At 47.5% G+C, this 21,345-nt stretch overlaps 1 protein-coding gene across 1 annotated transcript; it reads right to left on the bottom strand.

The window, feature by feature from the left end:
- Positions 1-13,658: 13,658 nt before the first annotated feature.
- On the bottom strand, positions 13,659-20,041 carry LOC146209196 (sulfotransferase 1C4-like). Its single transcript, XM_084596918.1, has 2 exons — positions 19,826-20,041; positions 13,659-14,746 (listed from the first exon to the last, which is right to left on the bottom strand). The coding sequence occupies exon 2, from the start codon at positions 14,685-14,687 to the stop codon at positions 13,734-13,736; it is 954 nt and encodes a 317-aa protein (XP_084453044.1). The 5' UTR covers positions 14,688-14,746; positions 19,826-20,041; the 3' UTR covers positions 13,659-13,733.
- Between the last annotated feature and the right edge of the window lie 1,304 nt (positions 20,042-21,345).

Here is a 21,345-nt window from a genome sequence, read left to right as displayed (position 1 = left end):
GAAGTATGCATTTGAAGTTAAATATGAGGAATTCGTAAAACTCAGTCCTTTGTTGGCTAGTTGGTGATTCATTGAGATGTAGTAGTAGCGCAGGCAGACATGGTCACAGCTGTGTTCGTCTTCTTCCTCTGTCCATGTCTGTCTGCGCTACTACTAAATATCCGTAAAATTCGAATTGCTGTAGCTAACGGGTTCCCGCTGAGTAGAAAAAAAGTCTTCATTATGTGCCCAATGTGGCACGCACACGTCTTAAGATCCGGTTTCAGACTTCTGCGAGGCTATCACTTTTCATGTCTTTTGTTGAAACTGTGATCGAAGATTGGAAAACCATACCTTGTCGTCCGCCGCTGCACAAAGGACGAAACACAGTTTTGCCGAATGACGAAGAGTGCGGATACTCGCTTTGTTTAGCCTGACCGTTCTTTGGTGACAAGTAGCTGTGGCTACAGCGGTCAGTGGAAAAGAGGTAGCGCACCCGCTTTCCTCGAGACCGGCCACGGAACAAGCAAACCTTTCGCGCCTACCGCACCGTTTCCATGCAGAACTTTTTGCACGTGGTAGAGTGAGTTTATCGCGTTAAAAGTAAGAAAGAGCGATGCCCACCTGTGAAATTGGGTCCTAGCGCTGCTGCGACCTCGTCGTAGCGCCGCAGGCCTTGTCTTTTAAGTGACGGCGGTGATACCATGCATTCTGCTAACTCCTAAATAGCGGCGCTCTTCAACCATAGCTATGAGGTCGTTTCCATTGCTGAGTGTGAAATACGGCGAGTTTGATGGCATCTTGATCTAAAAAGAATTGCCAAACTATAGCCAGGCTACAGTGCTCTAGCCGCAGCAGCTAATTACGAAAATGCGGCGCGATGATTCTGATTACAGTTCGGCTTGCCTTGTGTTTGACTGAAAATATTTTTTTGGGGACAGTTACCAACGCGCAAAGGCAGAACAAAATATACAATATTTCTTGCTTGGAATGCGTATCACCGTTCAATCAGTACAAAATGCATGCTTTGGTTGCTATGTTGTCGCCAGGAAATTCACCCGGCTGGCCTACAGACCAAACCACGTTGTCGAACGTTGTTTGTCGCTTGTTTCGGTTACCGAACACTGTAACATCGAGGCAACACTGCAGCATCCTGTTCTGGCTGTTTGTGCAGTGTGACGTGCTGTGGGGAACAAGTTGGTTCGGAAACTTGTGGCGGATTGTTTGGTGAACTTGTTCAGTTGATGTCACTGCTGTGTTTCCTCAGTGTGACGCCGCCTTTTTGGGTGCTTTGCTTGGTGTGTGCGTCATACACAGCCGCCTTATGAGGTCACCTAATTTTAAAATCACTCCTTTACCAGCCATATTGATCTAAAAAGCTATCGGCATGATATGAAAACACATCCGCGGGCAGCAGTACGAAGTCAAAGGCGCTTCTGGAAAGAGATGCCGCCCATCGAAGCATGCGTCTGAAGGGAGAGCAGTTGCAAGAGTGTAAGATCATCGTCCTGAGCTCACGCCAAGGATGCTGTGTAACGATGTGCCTGTGTGTCCCTCTTCGCGTTCACGTGTAATCAAACATATAAAGCGGGCCGTCTACATCGACATGGCATGCAGGCGGGCCTACAGCGCCAACGCGCGCCGATGGCAGAACGATATGCGCCGCGCTGAAAGATTCGTTTGATGTGGGGAAAAATTAGGGGGACACTTAAGCTTCGCCATTAAGGGTTAGACGCGATAGTGTTTCACACATACACAAAAGCAATTTTCTGTATTTATCTTTATTTTTATATATCATTCCTTATGGCTTGCCGAGCGATCATGTCAGAGGTAAGCTCGAACGCCGCTTCTTTAAACTTGGTGCATTCCATGGTGCGCGTTCAGAGGAACGCGCTCTTTGCGTTCGATGCAACGCCGGGAGTTCCTCACCGTTAGTTACGCAATAGAGTCTCACACATGCGGAGTAATTAATAATTGGTTCGCAGGAAGGGAAAGGCGCAGTATCTGTTACACTTGTTTCTGTGGACGCCACACCGCGCCGTAACGGAAGGGAGGAAATGGGAGTCAAATCGGAAAGAAAGAGGTGTTAAACTTTTTTTCTTTCATTCATTGTGGATTTTCGCGTTACAACGGAGTGAGTGAGTGAAAAAACTTTATTGAGGTCTTTTGGTTAGTCTCGGAGAGTCTTCCTGCAGCCGCTTCTTCGCCACCGCTGGAGACTCCTTAGAACGGGTGGTTCCCTCATTCCAGGGCTCCACTAGTCCTGGCTACCTCGCATGCGTGCTGCACCAATGCCCTTTGGGCGGTGAGCTCGCAGCTGGTTAGCAGGCCCTCCCATTGCTCCGCACTCGGGTTAGTTTGTTTGTGGAAAGTGTAGTTGTGTTTACATTCCCACGTGACGTGGTATAGGATCGGACTGTCTCCGCACCAGGGGCAGCTATCTCTATACTGTGTGGGAAAAATTTTGTTTAGAATGTATAAGTTGTGGAAGGTGCCAGTCTGCAGTCTTCTCCAGTTGGTCGCTTCTTCTTGTGTGAGTCGCTTGTGGGGCGGAGGGTATTTTAACCTGCTGCCTCTGTAGTGATTTAAAATATCTGCGTACGTCGGGTCCACCATCACGGGGTCCACAAGGTCTTCTGTCAGCAAGGCTCGGTGCGTGATTTCGCGAACCAGACTGTCTGCCCTCATGTTGCCCTCTATGTTGGTGTGCGCCGGTGCCCAGAAAACTACTTGTGTTGCTTTATAGCCCGAGGCTCCTGCGCCGAGGAGAATGCGTAGGGCCTCCCTGCAGATCCTTCCTTGTTGGAACCTTCTGCAGGCTGTCTTGGAGTCTGTTATTATAACCTGTGATTCGTTTCTTCGATAGCCCTCGGCCGCTGCGAGTGCCACAGCGATCTCCTCTCCGTCTACTACCGATCTTCCTCTCGCGGATGCGCAGCTGATCGTGTTGCCTGAGCAATCAACCACCGCTGCTGCTATCCTCGTGTTGGTGCTGTATCTGTCTCTCGGGTATAGCCCTGCGTCTGTATATACTGTATATGCCTTTTTAGCTAGGTGGTTCTCCACGTATTCTGCTCTTGCCTGTCTTCTGGTCGCGTGTAGGTTGGGGTCCATATTTCGTGGTATCGGGCGAATTCTGAGGGTTCGCCGGATTTCGTCTGGAATGTTTTCGTGTGGGTCTGGCGTGCTTTCCGCCTGGTAGCCTAATCTTCTCAGTAGTCTTCTGCCTGTTTCCGTGAGTTCTAGCCTTTCTAGCTGTGCTTCCAGTTGGGCCGTCGCCAGCTCCTCAAAGGTATTGTGAACTCCCAGTTCTAGTAGCTTGTTGTTTGGGGTGTTTCTTGGTAGGTTTAGGGCCGTTTTGTAGGCTTTCCTTATCAGAGCTTCGGCCTGTTCTTTTTCTTTCTTGATTGCCGGGTGGTAGGGAAGGGAGTATGTCACCCTGCTGACTACCAGGCTTCTGACTAGTTTAAGGGTGTCGTCTTCCTTCATGCCATGCCTTCTATTGGAGACTCTTTTAATCATTCTGCTGACTTGTTCGGTTGTTTTTTGCAGTAGGCTGATCGTGTGGCTGCACTTTCCGCTACTCTGCAGCCACATGCCTAATATCCTTATGACGTTTTTTTCCGGTATGTTTTGGCCTTCGAGCTTGATTTCCAGGTTCGCCTTCGTAGGTTTCTTCGCCACCCTGAGTAGCTCCGATTTGTCTGTTGAACACGCTAGGCCTCTTGCCCTTACGTATTCCTCTACGCATGTGGCGGCTCTCTGTAGGCTTTCCTGCTTCTCTTCTAGCGTGCCCAGGTTGGTCCAAACCGTGATGTCGTCCGCATACATGGCATGCTGTATGTCTTCGATTTCTTCCAGTCTTTTGGCCAAGCCAATCATGGCTAGGTTAAAGAGCACGGGCGAGATCACCGACCCCTGTGGGGTTCCCTTGTGGGGGGTGCTGAAAGGCTGACTTCTCACCTCCCCCAGCCCTATGGTGGCTGTTCTGCCTGCTAGAAAGGCTCTTACATAGTTGTGAGTTCTTTCCCCGCAGTTTATATTTTGGAGTCCCTCCATTATGGCCGGGTGGCTGACGTTGTCAAAGGCCCCTTTGATGTCTAGGGCCATGACCACGTTTTCCCCTGTTTTTGGGATGTTGGTTAGGATGTCCTCCTTGAGTTGTAGGAGAACGTCCTGCGTAGATAGCTTAGACCTGAATTCAAACATGCTGTGTGGATAGATTTGCTCTCGTTCCATCCACCGCTGGATTCTTTTCGTAATTATTCTTTCATACAGCTTTCCCAAGCATGAGGTAAGGGAGATTGGCCGCAGATTCTCGATTTGCAATTTTTTGCCCGGTTTGGGAATCATTACCACCTTTGCATGTTTCCATTCGGCCGGGATTGTGCCCTCGGCCCAGAGTTGGTTGAGGTAGTTTGTCAGCTGGTTTACTGCCCCCTCGCTGAGGTTGCGTATGAGGGAGTTTCGTATCTTATCTCCCCCGGCTGCCGTGTTTTTAGTGAGGGCCCCCATCGCCTCGTGCACTTCTGCCAGCGTGATCGGCCTGTCCATCTCAGGATTCTCTTTGCCCTGACAACTTCATTTGTATTCTTCTGAGCTTTCTTTCCCGTAACATTTGGCCTTTAGGTCCTCAATCATTTGGTCCTCGGTTCCTTCGTACTGGTGGATTAGTCTTTGTATTGTCTTGTTGCTTTCGGTCCTCGTTTTTCCCGGATCCATCATGGCTTTCAGGATACGCCATGTCTTAGCCGTGCTCAGTGTGCCGTTTAGCGAGTTGCTGAATTCCTGCCAGTTTTGCCTTGCTAGTTGTGTGGCGTATTCTTCTGCCTTGGCTGTGATTTCTGCAATCTTTTTCTTTAGCTTTCTGTTTAGTTTTTGTTTCCGCATCGCTTGGTGAGACTGCGCCTTGCCTCCCATAGCCTAAGCAGGCGCTTGTCCACCTCTGGTGCTCGCTCGGTTCTGTCTACTTCCTTCGTATACGTTTCCTGTATTTGTTTGAGCTGCTGGCACCGTTCTTGGATGCTCGTAATCTGTCCTGTTAGGTCCCTGCTCCCTTGTCTGAATGCGTCCCAGTCTGTGAGGCGGGCTTTCCCAAGCTTCCGTCTGGTGGACTCTGCCGTTATTGTGAGCTGGACTATGTAGTGGTCGCTTCCTAGATTCTCTAGGGTGTTTTCCCACTCTGTTTGATTTGTACCCTTTACGAAAGTGAGGTCTGGACTTGTGTCTGCACTTACGCTGTTGCCCGTTCTTGTGGGTTGGTCTTCGTCCGTTACTAGTTCGAAGCCCTGGACTGCCGCAGTGTCCCAGATGCCTTTTCGGTCAGACGTTGGGTATCCCCAGTTTGGACTTTTGGCATTAAAGTCTCCCGCTATCACAAGGGCGTTTGTTTTGGCTAATTTGTTTACTTCGGTAAACAACCTTCCAAAATCGCCGTCCTTTTGTCTCGGGGGGCTGTATAGGTTTACTATGAAGGTGCTTTTTGCCCCAAACTTCTTCTTTGAAATTATATCGGTGATTACGTGTTCTATATTCGTTCCCTCGATCTCTTTGTGTGCTATGGTGGCTATTTTGCTGCTGATGAGGGTTGCGGCTCTTTTCCCGCCTTCGTGGCAAGTGTATCCCTTTAATGTGGGTGTGCTGCTGGTTTCTTGGAGCAGGATTATGCCTGGCTGTTTCCCCTGGAGTTTATGTACTGCTGCAGGAGGCCCTTTTTTTTCCTGTACCCCCTGCAGTTCCACTGCCAAATATTTAGTTGCTGTTGTCTTGCCATGATGGGTTTTCATTGTTGTTTGCCCCTTGGTTTTCTGTTGCGCCAAAGCGTCTTTCGCTAAATAGTCTGTCCCTAGCCTCGTTGATAGGTCTGTTGTTTTGATTCTTGACGTAGCTGCGGAAGCTGTGGTCTTGCATAGCTAGTCTCTGCTGGAATTCCTGCATTTGTTTCTGTACTGTCATCATAAAGCTTTTCATTTCGTCCCATTTTTGGTCCTCCGTTTGCTTCTGCTTCTCCTCGACCGGTTGTGGAGGAGGGGGAGAGGCTGGTCTAATATTGCTTGCCTCGTTTCTGCCCTGTTGCTGCCATTGTAGTTCTTTGATGAGTTCGTCTAGTTTCCGTTTAATCTGTTTAGTTTCCTCTCGACTTTTCTTTAGCTCCTCCCTCAGAGCCTTATTTTCTTCTTCTAGCTTTTTCTCCCTGCTTAAGGGTGTATTTATATCCGTGTATGTGTTTGAGTGCGGATTAAACGATTTAGGAGGACCCGCTTCCCAGCTTACCTTGACTCCGCTACTCTTCTTCTGCTGTTGTTTCGGCCCGGGGCCCCCGAGCTTCTCCAGTGGCGGGCAGGACTCGTCTCGCCGTCCGTCCCGGCTCTTGCTACTCTCCCGGCTCGGGCTTCTCGAATTGTTCCGTGGTTGGGTGGCCTCTTCCTCCCCAAACCATCTTGGTCGTCTGTTTCTTCTGCCGCCCCTACTTCTTCCCCGTCCTAGCGTCTGCTGTTGCTGCTGTTGGTGGCTTCTGAATGCGGGTCGCCCTCTCAGCTCCGCCGCTGGCTTCAGTCTTTGCTTGCATTCCTTGGTGCCTGTTTGGTGGTCTCCGCCGCAAATCAGGCATTTCGGGGTGCATCGGTGTTTTTGGGTTGGGTTCTGATCTCCGCATTGCTTGCAGGCCTTACTGTCCGGGGTCGGGCAGACGTCGGATCTATGGCCTTGCTTGCAGCATATGTGGCAGAACTGACGGGTGGGAAAGTATGGGTGGCACCACATCTCCCCTCCGTAGTATAAGACTTTTCTGGGTTTAATGTGGCCGTCGAAGGTGATTACCACCGTGCTTGTCTTGCCTAGCATGCGAGCGCTGTGAATCTTGACTCCCTGGTTACGCACCCTTAAATTGGCTTTCAGCTCTTCGGGCGTTGTTCCGGGCTCGATGCCGTGGATCACCCCTCGTATTGTGTCTTCCGGCGCCGCCACGTGTGCGTTAACCTCGCAGGATTTCCCACCGAAAATGAGATTGGATATGCGCCTTACGTGCTGGGCCGCCTCTTCGTTGTCGGTGCTCACGATGATTATATTGGAGCCGTTGCGTAGTCTGATAATTAGGTCTTCCCCCTTGCACCTCGAACCGGTCGCCGCGACTACCGCCCGAGCCACTTGGTGGGTCTGTAGGTTTCTAACGATGAGGCCTTTAGGTCTCAAAATAATCTTCAACTCATATTTGGGTAGAGGAGGAAGTCGTTTCCTCACCTCTTCTCTGCGTTTCTCGCCGTTGGTGGTTTCCATGCCGGCCTTGCCGCTCGCCGGGCTCCTCGATCCCGCTAGGCCTAACACCGTGCCGGCCGGTCCGCCGCTATCGTTGCCGTCACTATTCTGTCTTTTCTTCTCTCGCTGAAGCCTCGCTTGCCTCCTCGACATTGCGAGCTTCCAGTTTTGGTTGTCTTCCTCCTCCGATAGACTTGGGTTGAGTGAGGGGCTGCTTCTCGGGGCTTCGCTGCCGACCACGCCGTCGGTTAGGCCTAACCCCGTGACAACGGAGAAAAACGCAGACACCGGCTTTTCTGCGACACGGGGCCCATAACGCTATCGCGTAAAAAGGTCTGGGCCCGTATCTCGAGTTAGTGCCGTCATCGAAAGTGTCGATAACAGGCCTCGAGTGATCTGATTAGTGCAAACGGCGGAACCGGAAGTGGTGGCAATCAAACTGGCATTCGGTTCCGGTGTTTCTACCAATGAGATGACTAGAGATCAGGGAGACAGCGACACTTTCGATAACGACGCAAACTCAGAATACGGACCCTGCGTTCCGCCGCCGGGGTGGTGCAGTGGTTACGGCGCTCGACTACTGTTCCCAAGGATGCGGGATTGAATCCCGGCCTCGGAGGGCCGCTTTACGATGGAGGCGAAGAGCAAGGCGCCCGTGTGCTGTGCGATGTCAGTGCACGTTAAAAATCCCAGGTGGTCGAAATTTCTGGTTGCTTACTCACCGGGGGAGCTAATGATACCCGTCTGATGAAGACAAGGAAGACAAGCAGAAGACGACGAAGTTCCCTCTCGCGCTCGGACCGTACGTCCTTGGATTTCGCCAACACCAGGCTTTTTGTGTTACCGGCTCTGCGGTCTTCACACGCCTTTTTCCTAAGTTACAATATGACTAGTACTATGCCCGCATTAAAATCCCCTGTCATGAAAAGTAGGGCAGTGGGTCAGTCACGCGGGAAAAACGTGTAGAACAAGCAGGCAGCGGAATAAACGGGACAGACAGAGTATTCGTGAAGAATAAATACTTACCCGCGACGAGTAACTACCTAAAAAAAGTGATACGTACCTTTCCGAATGGTTTCCCTGCAAAAAATCTGAGTCAATTGTGATGAAGCTGTGCATGTCATTCACGTAACAGCTCACAACGCGGTTAAAGCCAGCACAGCTAGGTCAACTGTATTCTAATAAAAACATTCAGTGATATTACTTGACAAGCTAATGCAGTTCGAAATTTCTCCTGTTGAATAAAGGAATGTTTGGCGTGGTTACTGTGGGTTGAACCATTACCCTATAAACCCTTTTGAATAAAAACGAATTCTGAAAAGGATGGTTTTCGAAAATACAGCTGAGGCGTTTCGCAAGATCAGATTTTATTCTGCTCATTATTATAACAAAGCTTTCAGATGTCACATTTACTGGTCTGTGGTCAAAGCCACCAGCACTTTTTTTATCACTTTGTTTCGTCCTAGTGGTGCTGCCCGATTTATCTGGATTGTTTTGTGCGCTCGCAGTTGGAGCTATGTCATTCGCTTTATGCATGGTGAATTAGCGAGGTTTTCACAATCAACGAGATTTTTAAAATCAGCTCCACAAAGCGCAAGGGGCACCCTGCTCTTTGAAGATCGTCGAGCATCATCATCATAATCATCATCACCATCAGCCTGACTATACCCACTGCAGGGCGAAGGCCTCTCTCATATTTCTCCACTTAAACCGGTTCTGTGCTAGCTGCATCCACTTGGCCCCTGCGAACTCCTTAATCTCATCCGCCCACCTAACTTTCTGCCGCCCCCTGCTACGCTTTCCTTCCCTTGAAATCCAGTTTGTTACCCTAAGCGACCGTCGATTATCCTCTCTTCGCATTACATGTCCTGCCCATGTCCATTTCTTCTTAATTTCCACTAGAATGTCGGTAACTTGAGTTATTTCTCTGACCCACACTGCACGATTCCTATCTCTTAATGTTACCCCTACAATTTTTCGTTCCATAGCCCTCTGGGTTGTCCTCAACTTAAGTAGAACTCTCTTGGTTAGCCTCCACGTTTCAGCGCCATAGGTGAGTACAGGTAAGATGCAACTGTTATATACTTTCCTCTTTAGCGATACCGGTAAGCTGCTAAACATAATCTGCGAGTGCTTGCCAAATGCGCTCCATCCCAATCTTATTCTTCTTGTTATTTCCTTTTCACGGTCCGGATCTGCAGTTACTACCTGTCCTTAGTAGACATATTCGCCTACTACTTCCAGTACTTCGCTACCTAATGTAAACTGCTGTTCCTTCCCGAGGCTGTTGAACATTACCTTAGTCTTCTGCATATTGATTTTCAAGCCTACCTTTCTACTTTTCCTGTCTAGGTCATCAATCATTATTTGTAGTTCATCTCCCGAGTTGCTTAGCAAGGCAATGTCATCAGCAAATCGCAGATTACTGAGGTATTCTCCATCTACCCTTATCCCCAACTGCTCCCATTCCAAGTCTCTGAATACTTCCTCTAAGCAAGCTGTGAATAGTACTGGGGAGATTGTGTCTCCTTGCCTAACACCTTTCTTTATGGGAATTTTGTTACTTTCTTTATGCAGAACTATGGTTGCTGCGCAGCCACTGTATATATCTTCCAGCACTTTCACGTACGGCTCGTCTACCCCCTGATTTCGTAATGCCTGCATCACCGCCGAGGTTTCAACTGAGTCAAATGCTTTTTCGTAATCAATGAACGCTATGTATAAGAGCTGGTTATATTTCGAGTATTTTTCTATCACCTGATTGATGGTATGGATATGATCGAGAGTAGAGTACCGTTTCCGAAAACCTGCTTGATCCTTTGCTTGATTGCAGTCTAAGGTTGTCCTGATTCTATTAGCGATTACCTTCGTAAATGCCTTATACGTAGCAGACAGTAAGCTGATTGGTCTGTAATTTTTAAGGTCCTTAGAGTCCCCTTTCTTATGAATGAGGATAATGTTTGCATTCTTCCATGGTTCCGGTACCGTCGATGACACCAGGCACTGCGTATACAAGGTGGCCAGTTTTTCTAACACGATATCCCCCCCGTCCTTCAGCAAATCCGTAGTTATCAGATCCTCTCCAGCTGATTTCTTCCTTTTCATAGTTTCTATTGCTTTCTTGACCTCGTCCTTTGTCACTGGTGGAACGTCTGAATGTTTTTCCCTACCGCCAATCTCATTACGGTCCTGACTATTTTGGCTACTGTAGAGATTTGTATAGAACTCCTCGGCTACTTTGACTATCTTGTCCATATTCGTGATGACGTTGCCCGCCTTGTCCTTTATCGCATACATCTGGTTTCTTCCCATGCTCAATTTCTTCTTTACCGCTTTAAGGTTTCCCCCGTTCTTTACAGTATGCTCAATTTTCTCCATGGTATACTTCCTTATATCGGCCCCTTTGCGCTAATTGATTATCTTTGATATCTCTGCTAATTCTATCTGGTCTGTTGGACGTTTCATAGTCTGGCGTTTCTTAATCAAATCTTTCGTATCCTTATACAGCTTTCCGGTATCCTCTCTAACTATCCGACCGCCTACTTCTACAGCACCTACTTCTACACTCAGTAATGATATCTTTGAAATTATTGTTCATTGATTCTAGGGTAATGTCGCCATCCTCGGTTAGAGCTGAATACCTTTTCTGTAGCGAGATCCTGATCTCTTCTGCCCTCCCCCTCACCGCTAATTCGTTGATGGGTTTCTTTCTTACTAATCTGTTGCGTTCCTTCTTCAGATTTAGGCTAATTCGGGACCTCACCATCCTGTGGTCACTGCATCGCACTTTTCCGATTACCTCTACATCTTGCATAACAGCGGGTATTGAACACATTATGAACTCGATTTCATTTTTAGTTTCTCCGTTAGAACTTTTCCATGTCCATTTCCGGTTCTTCCGTTTGCTATAGAAGGTCTTCATGATTCGTAAGGTATTGCGCTCTGCAAACTCAACTAGTAACTCCCCCCTGTTATTCCTAGAACCAATGCCATAGTCACCTACTGCTTTGTCTCCTGCCTCTTTTTTCCCTACCTTGGCATTGAAGTCGCCCATTAGTACAGTATACTGCGTCTTTACTTTTCGGATTGCCGATTCTACATCTTCATAGAAGCTTTCAACTGCCTGGTCATCATAACTACATGTAGGTGCATAGGCCTGTACAACCTTCAGTTTATACCGCTTATTAAGCCTAATTACGATGCCTGCAACCCTCTCATTAATACTATACAATTCATCTATATTACCCGCTATATACTTATTGACAAGGAAACCTACTCCTAGTGGTCGCCTCTCTGGTAAACCTCGATAACACAGTACATGCCCATCCTTCAGTACAGTATATGCCTCACTCGGCCTCCTAACCTCACTAAGCCCTATGACATCCCATTTCATGCCCTCTAGTTCCTCTAACAGCACTGCTAAACTAGCTTCACTAGCTAAGGTTTTAGCATTAAACGTTGCCAGGGTCAGTTTCTAATGGCGGCCTGCCCTGTGTTAATGACGTAGCCGAATAGTTCATTTGAGCGTCACTGCAGGTCAGGTTATAAAACTTTTGTATATTGGGCTATGCAAACATAAGATGTTTGAAGCTTTACAGAAATAATAACGGACTTCTGCCAAGCGCGATGAGACTCTGAGTTAACGTGGCTCCACTTTCCTGTTACTCTTTGTTTTGTGGGGATTAACGACACAAAGCAACCTATGAAAGACACCGTATTGGAGGGCTGCGGAATTTTCGATCACCTGGAATTAGTTAACGTGTACTGACATCGCACAGGAAACGGGTGCCTTGTTTTCCCCCTCCAACGAAAAGCGGCCGTCGCGGCAAGGATTCGATCCCGCTTCTGGCCTCAGTAGCTAGTCGAGCGTTCTATACTGCACCACCACGGTGGGCATTCTCCTGTCATTGAGGGCAGCACAAGACGATGTAGTGCGTGTCATCCCACCTGGCCCAAGTCGCCCTAGCTTTTCGTAGTGCTGTAGACAGTATTTGGTCCAGAGCACAGGGAGCACTGATGTTCACCCTACATGCGTGCCGCAATAGCGTTTAAGATCGCTACATGGGCCCCTAACGCTACCCGGTCCACCCTTGCTCAGACATTAACTTGATTGTTACTACCATAGCCTGTTGTTTTTTCGTGTAATAAACTATGATGCGTCCTTGGCGTAGGAATGGCGTGTCTTACTTGTAACCCCAGGTAGAGAAGTTGATTGAAATACTTTTCCTACCGAATTTTTTCTATATTTCATTGAATCAAGGTTTGCCTGGTCCCGCCGACGCAGGATTATCAACCGAGCGGGAACGATTGACGACGCCACATTAGCAAACACTTTTGCTTTGAAGTTTTTGACGTCCTAATTCTGAGAGGATTGCCGTCTTTATACCGTGATAATATTATTGGTTTTCCATGTTGTGCCATTCTCAATCCACGGCAGATTTGAACAACAATTTCATATGAATATCAGATCACAGATAGAACTGATTTATTGGAAATACATAAAATTAATTTCCATATGTTGATTTTCTTGGTACAAGTTGTCTTGAATATACATACAGGTATTTCATGTTGGAAGATCACGCATGCTGCACCCGTCTGTCTTATTTATCGATTTCGCATGTTGTCATCGACGTTTGACTTATGGAAGCAGCATGGCAGTCTTCCGCAAGCGTCTTTTTTCCATGTAATTAAAGGAATGTTTTTAATTAAACTGGAATTTATGCTCGTGTCACCGATTGGTACCATCTCCTCGTCGAAATGCTGGCTTGGCTTCGTCAAACATTGTTGAGCACCCTTTAGTTCTCTTTGGCCGTCTTCCTCTCGTTCTACCCTGCATATGACGCCGTAGTGCAGGACTCTGAAAAGTTAGGTCACCTATTGTTCTATACCGTCCACCAACACCGCATAGCACATAGGCGCTTATTTCGCCTTCTTCAAAAAACGATCGCCGCGACCGGGATTCGACGTAGCATCCTTGGGCATAGCAGGCGAATGTCCTATCCCACTAAAAAAAAGGCGCGGCCCTGCATCCTCTGTATTTTTGGCATTCCAGAGAAATACATTTATATAATTACATTATCGTTCGAATTTGCTTTCAAGAAGGGTTCCTGTTAACACAGAGTATCAACATCACTACAGCGGACGTCAAAGTAACAGCGTATGTAAACAACGCTAGGAAGAAAGCATTGCACTTTTTGATGTGAAAAGTAGGGAAAAGGGGCTATCCATTATGCACGTGCGCTAATTGCGGAAGTAAATACGGTACTGCTTAAAGCCGGCCTTCTCTGCATCAGCGTCCTCTGTCCTGTCATCCGTCTTAATTATGCGAGGAACTATAAGATAACGAGACACGGCAGCATCTTTTCCCTTTGACATGATCATTAAGGTAACTACCTTTCCATGTTTAAAATAATGCTCCATGCACAATAGATTTGGAAACTTTAATGAAGTATATCACAGTAGATACGTCCATAAAACAAGTAGTGCGCCTCAAGAAAAGGCTACATGACACCATGTTTTCGCCACGTATCAATGAAATCGGTGTTTGACAAGCGCTCGTGGATCCTTTTTTCCAGCCTGGCATTTTGTTCTGGAGAGAAATGGTTCTTCCAGTCGCCGACAATACCTTTGCGGATGAAGCTAGCAGTGGAAGGATTCTTCTGAGACGCCTCGTGAAATACCTTAAGACCTTTCGGGGCGTCTCCTTCGATTTGTTTTGTGAAGAAGTTTGTGAAGTTTTCAAGGGCGTAATTCTGCATAGATTTGACGTCGCTGTATTTTATTACATTCTGCAAGATCTCCTCGTTCTCTTGAAGCAACTTGTGGTAATCCTTGTCGAAGAACTCTGCAATCTTAAGCACATTCTCCCGTGGTTGGGCCTTCATGTCTTCGTAGTGGAGAAACAGGACATTAGGGTCGTTTCGGTGCTCGTACCAGCCCAGAACGTGGTCAAAGTAGTCACCATAGTCGGTCTCACCCGAAATAAAGATCTCGAAGAAATCGTCGAATTTGCCATTGGCGAAATCATACCCCGTGAAGCCGCGCGTGTGGTGGAAAAAGGAGACGCAGGTGTCCTTGGGATTGCGGCAGACGTACAGGTACTTCGCTTCCGGATGCATGGGCATGAGATGGTAGGGAAGGTGGGTCTTTATTACTCCCGGTCGAACCATATATCGCACACTGTCGGCTCCCAGCATTTCAATGAACGGACTGCTCTTAAAGAACTCTAGGCCGCTGGCTGGAGGCACGCCTTTGTTGAAGATGAGGAATCCAATGTGCTGCGTCCACGTGGTACCACATTTGGGATATGTTACGACAAACTTGTCATCAGGACGTGGTTTATAGCTGAGACCAGAGCGCAGCATTTCGACAGTAAAGTTTCGGCTGAGCCTCAGCACTCCGTCCATGTCTTGATACAGTGGGCCATTTGGGGGCCGTACGTCTATGACGGCCATCCTCCTGTACGTCCTGGGCTTTTGTAGGTGAGAGCTGAAGGCTTTGCTATCCTTGTTTCCTGAAAAAAAAAAATAAACACCATCAGTGATTACTTGTATTAGTACAGCTGCCCCACCGTGAAGCATGAATCATCGACCCGTTTTTAGATGTTCCAGCACAATGGCTTCCAGACTCATTCATTGTCGCTTTGTTCAAGATTCTGCTATAAAAAAATATCTTATTTAGCATTCTCTTACAGTAATAAGGGGCGCAATCCGGTTTCCAGGTTTGTTGTTATTTTGGCTTCATCTTACATCCTTTTCGCGTAGCCAGTACAAAGGCAGATAGAACTGATCGCAATTCTTGAATAGACATTTAATTGCCACTCAGCTATGAAATTTCGCGTGGTTCTCCTCTGTTTCCTTTGAGATATGAAGAAGTATATCGATTACGTGTTTTTGGAAACAAATCACTTGAGATTTACAAGACATCCGGCACTATACTCTCAGCATGGCAGGAACTTGCGAGGTGTATTCAAATAGATTCACCTAGTTATTTAGGATATTATTGACGCAATGGCTGATAAGGCTAGAGGGCACGGAAACAATGCCCATTTAATTACCGTGGTACTTGGGGCAGGAGATATATTTGGATGGACTAATGATAGAGACTGTGCTACAAGGGAGCAAGAATACTAAAACCTAGTGCATATATTTATAACAAAGGCGTGGCGTGAAAATACGCCATAACTCTAGACGCAGTGTAATGAGTAGTGCCAAAAATACACCCTTTCAATATGCGCTATATCTTGAGCCTTGTCACGAGTTAACGGGCGAAGCGTCCCCTCCCTCCCCCCCCCCCCCCCCCCCCATGCCCCCTATCGCGTTTCGCTGTGGCGAACACGTATGTGGTCCATATATGCTACCTCTACAAACACGTATACAAATTTGTACCACAAACATTTGTTCTTCCCCACCCGCTACCCAGATAAATGCCCCACCTGTCAACAGAACCGACCTACACTATATAATTTTGTCTGGGCCTGCTCAAAGTCACCCGGCGGCATTCCACCTGTACCTCACTCCACCCTCTCATCTTGGAAAGATGCCTTGTCCCGCACGGAGCTGACCGAACAACGCCGGCTAATCTAGCGGGCCGAGAGGATTGCCGTGGCCCGCGGGCTTATGGACTGATTTGTATTTATTCTTTCTGAGACCGTTTTATTCGCAACAACCCGCAAGACCAGCAACAGCTGTTCTGGCGGGCCTGCAGGATTGAGGCGGCACATGGAGCCCTGGACTGAGGGCTCCACTCAGGAAGAAAAGGAAGTTTATATAATAAATGTTTTTCCTCCTCCTTCTCCTCTACAAACACGCAGCCCTGCCGAACGAAAACAGAACTTACTTATATTACAATGCATTAAAATATTGCTCAATGTCATTACAGGCTTAATCACGCTATCAATTAATATAAAAGACAAGCATGGAACGGCAAGCGATAATTTGAAAATTTTCCAAATGCTGCGCTTCATGGAGGGAAGGGAAAGTGGATATGAAATTCGAAAGCCGCCTTACTATAGACGTCGCATTGTGATGACTGTGCCCTCAAAGTCGGTAGCTGCTTAAATGATATATATGGTTAAACGTCCATAAGATGCATTGGCTATGAGCGACATCGATCGTAGTGGAGGGCTGGGGACGATTTCGCCAATCTGGATTTTTAACGTGCGCTAACATAACACAGCATTCAGGCGCTGTGCGCACATCAGCTATTCCCACTGAACTCCCAATTAAAGAACAGCGCTTCCTAATCTATTCCTTGACAGTCCTGGCAGATAACTGATTTTGTAGGGAGCTTTAAAAGTTGTGTTGAAAGCTACTCAGTCAGCGAGGCCTTTATGTACTATCGCAACGCGACTTGCAAAACTGTAGGTAGGCGCACTGCGTGCCTTTCGGGTTGGTGTTGTTTATAATTGTCTTTCGTAGATCGCAGATTTTCACGGTGAAACAATGATTAACACATTTTTAGGTAAACGAGTAGTGCGACTGTATGCTAAGCGAGATGACGTTCATCACTGAACCTATTCCTGGTAAATTAGCGTTAGAAATTGTTTTTGGAACAAAGGATTTCCATGTCTGATTCTAAACATACGGTAAGAAAAAGAACGCCTTTAATGCAAAGAGAGTTTTGCCACAATATTCAGTATAGACAAAATTCTGGAAGGTTCAATACATCAAGGCTGTATGACATGCTGTTTCTAGTTAACAGAGACCGAGATACATTTTCGGAAATTTGTGATCCACCTCCCGGATTTTTATATCAAAACGCAGGAATAGGCGAACTGTAGATCGATGACTTCGGAATAGGAATTTGTATTAATCGTTCTTTTTCTACAAAGCGTGTACTAGACGCATGTTGATCCGATATTCAGAACAATCCGAAATGCATGTGGTGAAGTAGGATGGTAGGTATCTACAATGCACTGGTCTATTCCCGGATTGAATATGAGAATCGCTAATGTGAGTGAAAGTCAGCACAGGAATATCAGCAGAGCGTTATTTGCCGAGAACATAATGAGATTTTTAGTCCATGCAATATACCTTCATATTTTTATCCTTGAATGCTCCGCAGTTTAACTAGAATTCCGATTCTGACACCCTTGATGCCGCGAGCACCGCAAGATAGTTCGCGCAAAGCTGTATCGTTCAATGAAGTTTCACGTCTCACTTATGCTATTTCACTGCGTTCTCCTTCCCCCGCTGAGAACGAAGGCTGCGCTAGAATAGCGTAAAGGTTAGGCAACTAAAATAGACGAGGAATCAGGAGTTCAGCCAGCCATTGCCATAACTCAGTCTTTTTAGCACCGTACGCGGCATATGAAGTGCTCTCGGGTTCCATCAGTGGCACGTTGTTTCTTATGAATCCGAATGAAGTACAGTAAGTTAAGAAAGATTACGTTATAAATTCTTCATTCGTCACAACATCACTACCACGCGTTGCTTCGCTTAGATGACTATTAGCTCCTTTCAAATATTGAAAAATGAGCCACACGTTTATACCTAATGGGAATCCTGGAGGCATGCGATCACCCTGTTAGTTATGCTGCCATGTGTCGAGCGTCTACCACGATAGGGGGGAGGCATCGAAGAAACGAGGCGAACGCGCTGGTGTTGAGAGCAGTAAAAACGCATTTATTTTTGCTCGTAACTTCTGTTCGGGTATTACCGTGTGCATCATTATGGTTTGCCACCTGTTCTCAGCCGTATGCAGCGTCAATGACATTGCAGCTGCGATGGCTGAAATACTCCCGGCAGGGGCATCTGTTAAAGCAGATGTTTGATGTGCTATATGACACCACGGAGTCTGAGAACATAAGCTTAGCCCTCCGTGGAATCGACGTATTCGTGGTAAAGGGCGGCTAAGCCGATGCTGATTGTTTGGACCTTTAATACCCCTCGGTGGAAGTGGAACACTACCTTGACCCTCCTGTTCACGTAGACGATACCTCCGAGCTCACCCGACCAGGAAAAATCGGCAGTCACCTCTTATATACGCCCCCCCCCCTCCCTCCCTCCCCATCTTACTGTCGTATCCCCTTTCCTGTCTTCTCCTTTCTTTGTAATTTCTTTTTTCTAGCGGCGATGAATAACCTTGTTTAGTATAGGTACCCATAGTTGTGCTATACTATTTTGGTTACAGCTAATGCGCATAGATGGCTTGCGCATGATTATCTTGCAAGCTTTTGTTCCGTTCCCTCGTTGGGCTGTTTGGTAGGTAGCTACCACATTAGCCGAAAAACAATTTTCTTAGGCTAGTTGTTGTTATTTTCATCTGATCGTCCTCCTCTGAAACAGAACGCACCCAACAAGCCTCCCGTTGCAGAGTTGCTTCTCTATTCCTGAGAGCCTCTGAGAAGAAAAGTCTCAGGTAATGAGTTACTCTGCTCGTTATTCTGAAGCAAGGTTGTAAAAAAAAATGAGGGCGTAGAATCACCGGGTGCATAACATATTGTTTCACTCTTGTGATGCAACCGTTAGGGGTCACGACTCCCCATAGTCGATGGTTGTTTGGTTTGGTTAGTGGTGTTTAACGTCCCAAAGCGACTCAGGCTATGAGAGTCGCCGTAGTGGAGGGTTCTGGAAATTTCGACCACCTGCGGTTCTTTAACGTGTGCACTGACACCACACAGGCGCCTTGCTTTTCGCCTCCTTGCTCGCTGTGTGCACACAATACTCTGCGCATACGCTAAGCTGCTGTCCAAGTAATTCGAAGTTAACGCAGGACATAATACGCAATTCGCGGCTATTACCTTTCCGCACATGTCGCTACACCAACAATTAACCGAGAAACGACTTTGCAGAAGGTCACTCCAGTTTGTCGTGAGGCGTATATTTCTTATTGGCACTCGTACATAGATGAATTCCTATTTAGGGAAGAAGATGGTGCCACTGAGCGTCTGCGGAAGGGCTGCTGAGGAGGCCACAAAAGGAACTAACGCGGTGGACAGCAGTGGAAACAACGGCTGCTGAAGTTAGCGCAGGCTTCAAGGAGCCTCAATTACAGTCCATGTTAGACTGAACGCTCCCGTTCGCTGCAATGTGGAACGCTATCCAAATGCCGAACGGTAAAAGGAGACCATTCACGTAGAAATCACATTTTCCTCTAATCTTCCTTTCGTGTCAGTGAGACGTTCAGCGTCTGTGACAGTTCGAAAAGCACGTACTACAGAACGCCGATCGCTCTTTGTTTTTAATCCTACACGCTGTTACAGCGAACACTACTGCTGCACAGCCCACTACGCACGGCAAGCATAAAACGGGCATACATATCAGAATAAAAAATGCTGAATAAAGAATTAAAACAAAAAGGCAGCTGAGAGGCGTGGTTCGCTTCTGAGACGTAGAGAAGAGCATTTACGTCAGCCCTCGGACTAATATCTGTAAGGCAGGAACGATCTTTTTCTTCAGCTTTCAATACCTCAAATGACAGTTCCCCTATCGGAATGCGAAGCAAACATACCACGCAGTTTAGTTATTTTTGGCGATGCCGTCGGAGCCTCTCCTCGTGCATGCCATTTGTATGCAACAAGTTCTCCCATGCGAACGTAGTACGTATACACTTTAAGAGGAAAACGTCTACAGGTCGTCCTTGCGCTCACCTTGTCGGCGTAGAGCGTCCGGGGGACCGTTTACGGTAAGCTGTCTCCCGAGTCCTGACAGGCCCGGACCGTAGGTTGCAGAAAACTAGCGGCCGCACCGTAGAATATCAGATAATGCTTCCTGCTGGGTCGCCAGCAGTAGAAAGGCGGCCGTTCAACGAATGCACTAGCGCCCGGTTATCGCCTTGCGTCACTCGGAAACCCGAGGCGGTGGAAGCAGCGGCTGCTTCGGCGAGGAGGAATGTTAACGCGGCCTAAAGCCCCTTGATACTTTGAAAGTTACGCCAACGATTGAACTTTGCCGCCGCCGCGCTACCTCCTCGCCTCCTCCTCGCCCCTTCGCTGAAGGCCGGCTCTCCGCCCGATTTCCTGAGCGACGATTGGTCTCCCTGCCGTTGCCATTGGAAACCGACGCGCGTCCGGCGTTTTCCTTGTGTTTTCTTTTTCCTTCGCGCCATTTTTCCCCTAGTCTCTGCGAGCGAATATTGCGCGCTGTGCTTTTATTGCAGCGTGCAAGCTCTATGCCGCGCTGTTGCGCGTACAACTGCAGCAAGCGACCTGAAGATGGTTATGCGGTATTCATGATATCTCAAGGCAAGCGTGACGGCTTGCGCACGAGTCAATGGATTCACAAGATTAGTCGAAAGACGTTTATTCCTAGAAACAACAGAGTTGTTTGCGACGTCGAGTGCCTTTCTCACGCCCCGTAATAACGCGTCACCTGACGCTGCGTTTTTTATTCCTGCTTGCTGCTCAATATTTTTGCGGCGGCAGCATGTTCATTGTATAAAAATAAGGTTAACCTCTGCAGCATGCTGAATATTCTGCGAGGCTCCAAGGCTCCATCATTTAACACGCTTCGACTTCTGTACAGTCAGAAACAGGGCGCTATAATCTGCTTTTTGGTGTCAGAAATAACTGGAAAATTACAGTCTCTCGATTGCATTTGTCGCGATTATGCTAGGATCCCTGGCCTCCTTCACTAAAAATCAAAATTCGGGCTTGTAGAGGAGCTAGCCTTTCCAGCTTTTACTTGTAGTGTGCGTCGGTTACTCGGGAGCAATGAATGCTGGCCCTGAAAAACTCTTTGGCAAGTAAACCCGAGGTATTGCGGGTAATCTGCACTAGTTAGGTCGTATGGCATTTTTTTTTTTTTTCAATTCTTGAATGTGTCTTGCCATGCTTCGACGCACGCGTGGGTTAAAAAATATGCGTTCGTTTTATCAGGGATACGGCCAATGTGCAGGAGGTGTTCATATTGTCACCAACACACGTAGCAAGCAGCACAACAACCGAGCTGGCCCTTTTTAATCAAGCGAAAACTCGAGAGAGACGAGGATGAAGCTTAGCCACGTGCCAAGCCATTCGGCCACTTGGTGGCGCCAGAAGATGGTCAGCGGTGTGGCATTGCCCCCCTTTCAAGGGGCATCGACCCGATGCCGCAAGCGTAGGGGAATAGTCGAAAAGCGGGGCAAGTAATACGGGAAAGTCTCTGGCTCTGGTTTGGATCCTGAATTGGT

The sequence above is a fragment of the Amblyomma maculatum genome, chromosome 1, assembly GCF_055883805.1.
Source record: "Amblyomma maculatum isolate TAMU_Amacu chromosome 1, ASM5588380v1, whole genome shotgun sequence".
In the NCBI taxonomy this organism is placed as follows: domain Eukaryota; kingdom Metazoa; phylum Arthropoda; class Arachnida; order Ixodida; family Ixodidae; genus Amblyomma; species Amblyomma maculatum.
This window is presented reverse-complemented; position numbering and strand designations above follow the sequence as displayed.

What these genes read in the sequence shown, in the direction of transcription:
- LOC146209196 (XM_084596918.1), bottom strand. Translation starts at nt 14,687, where the DNA reads ATGGCCGTCATAGACGTACGGCCCCCAAATGGCCCACTGTATCAAGAC.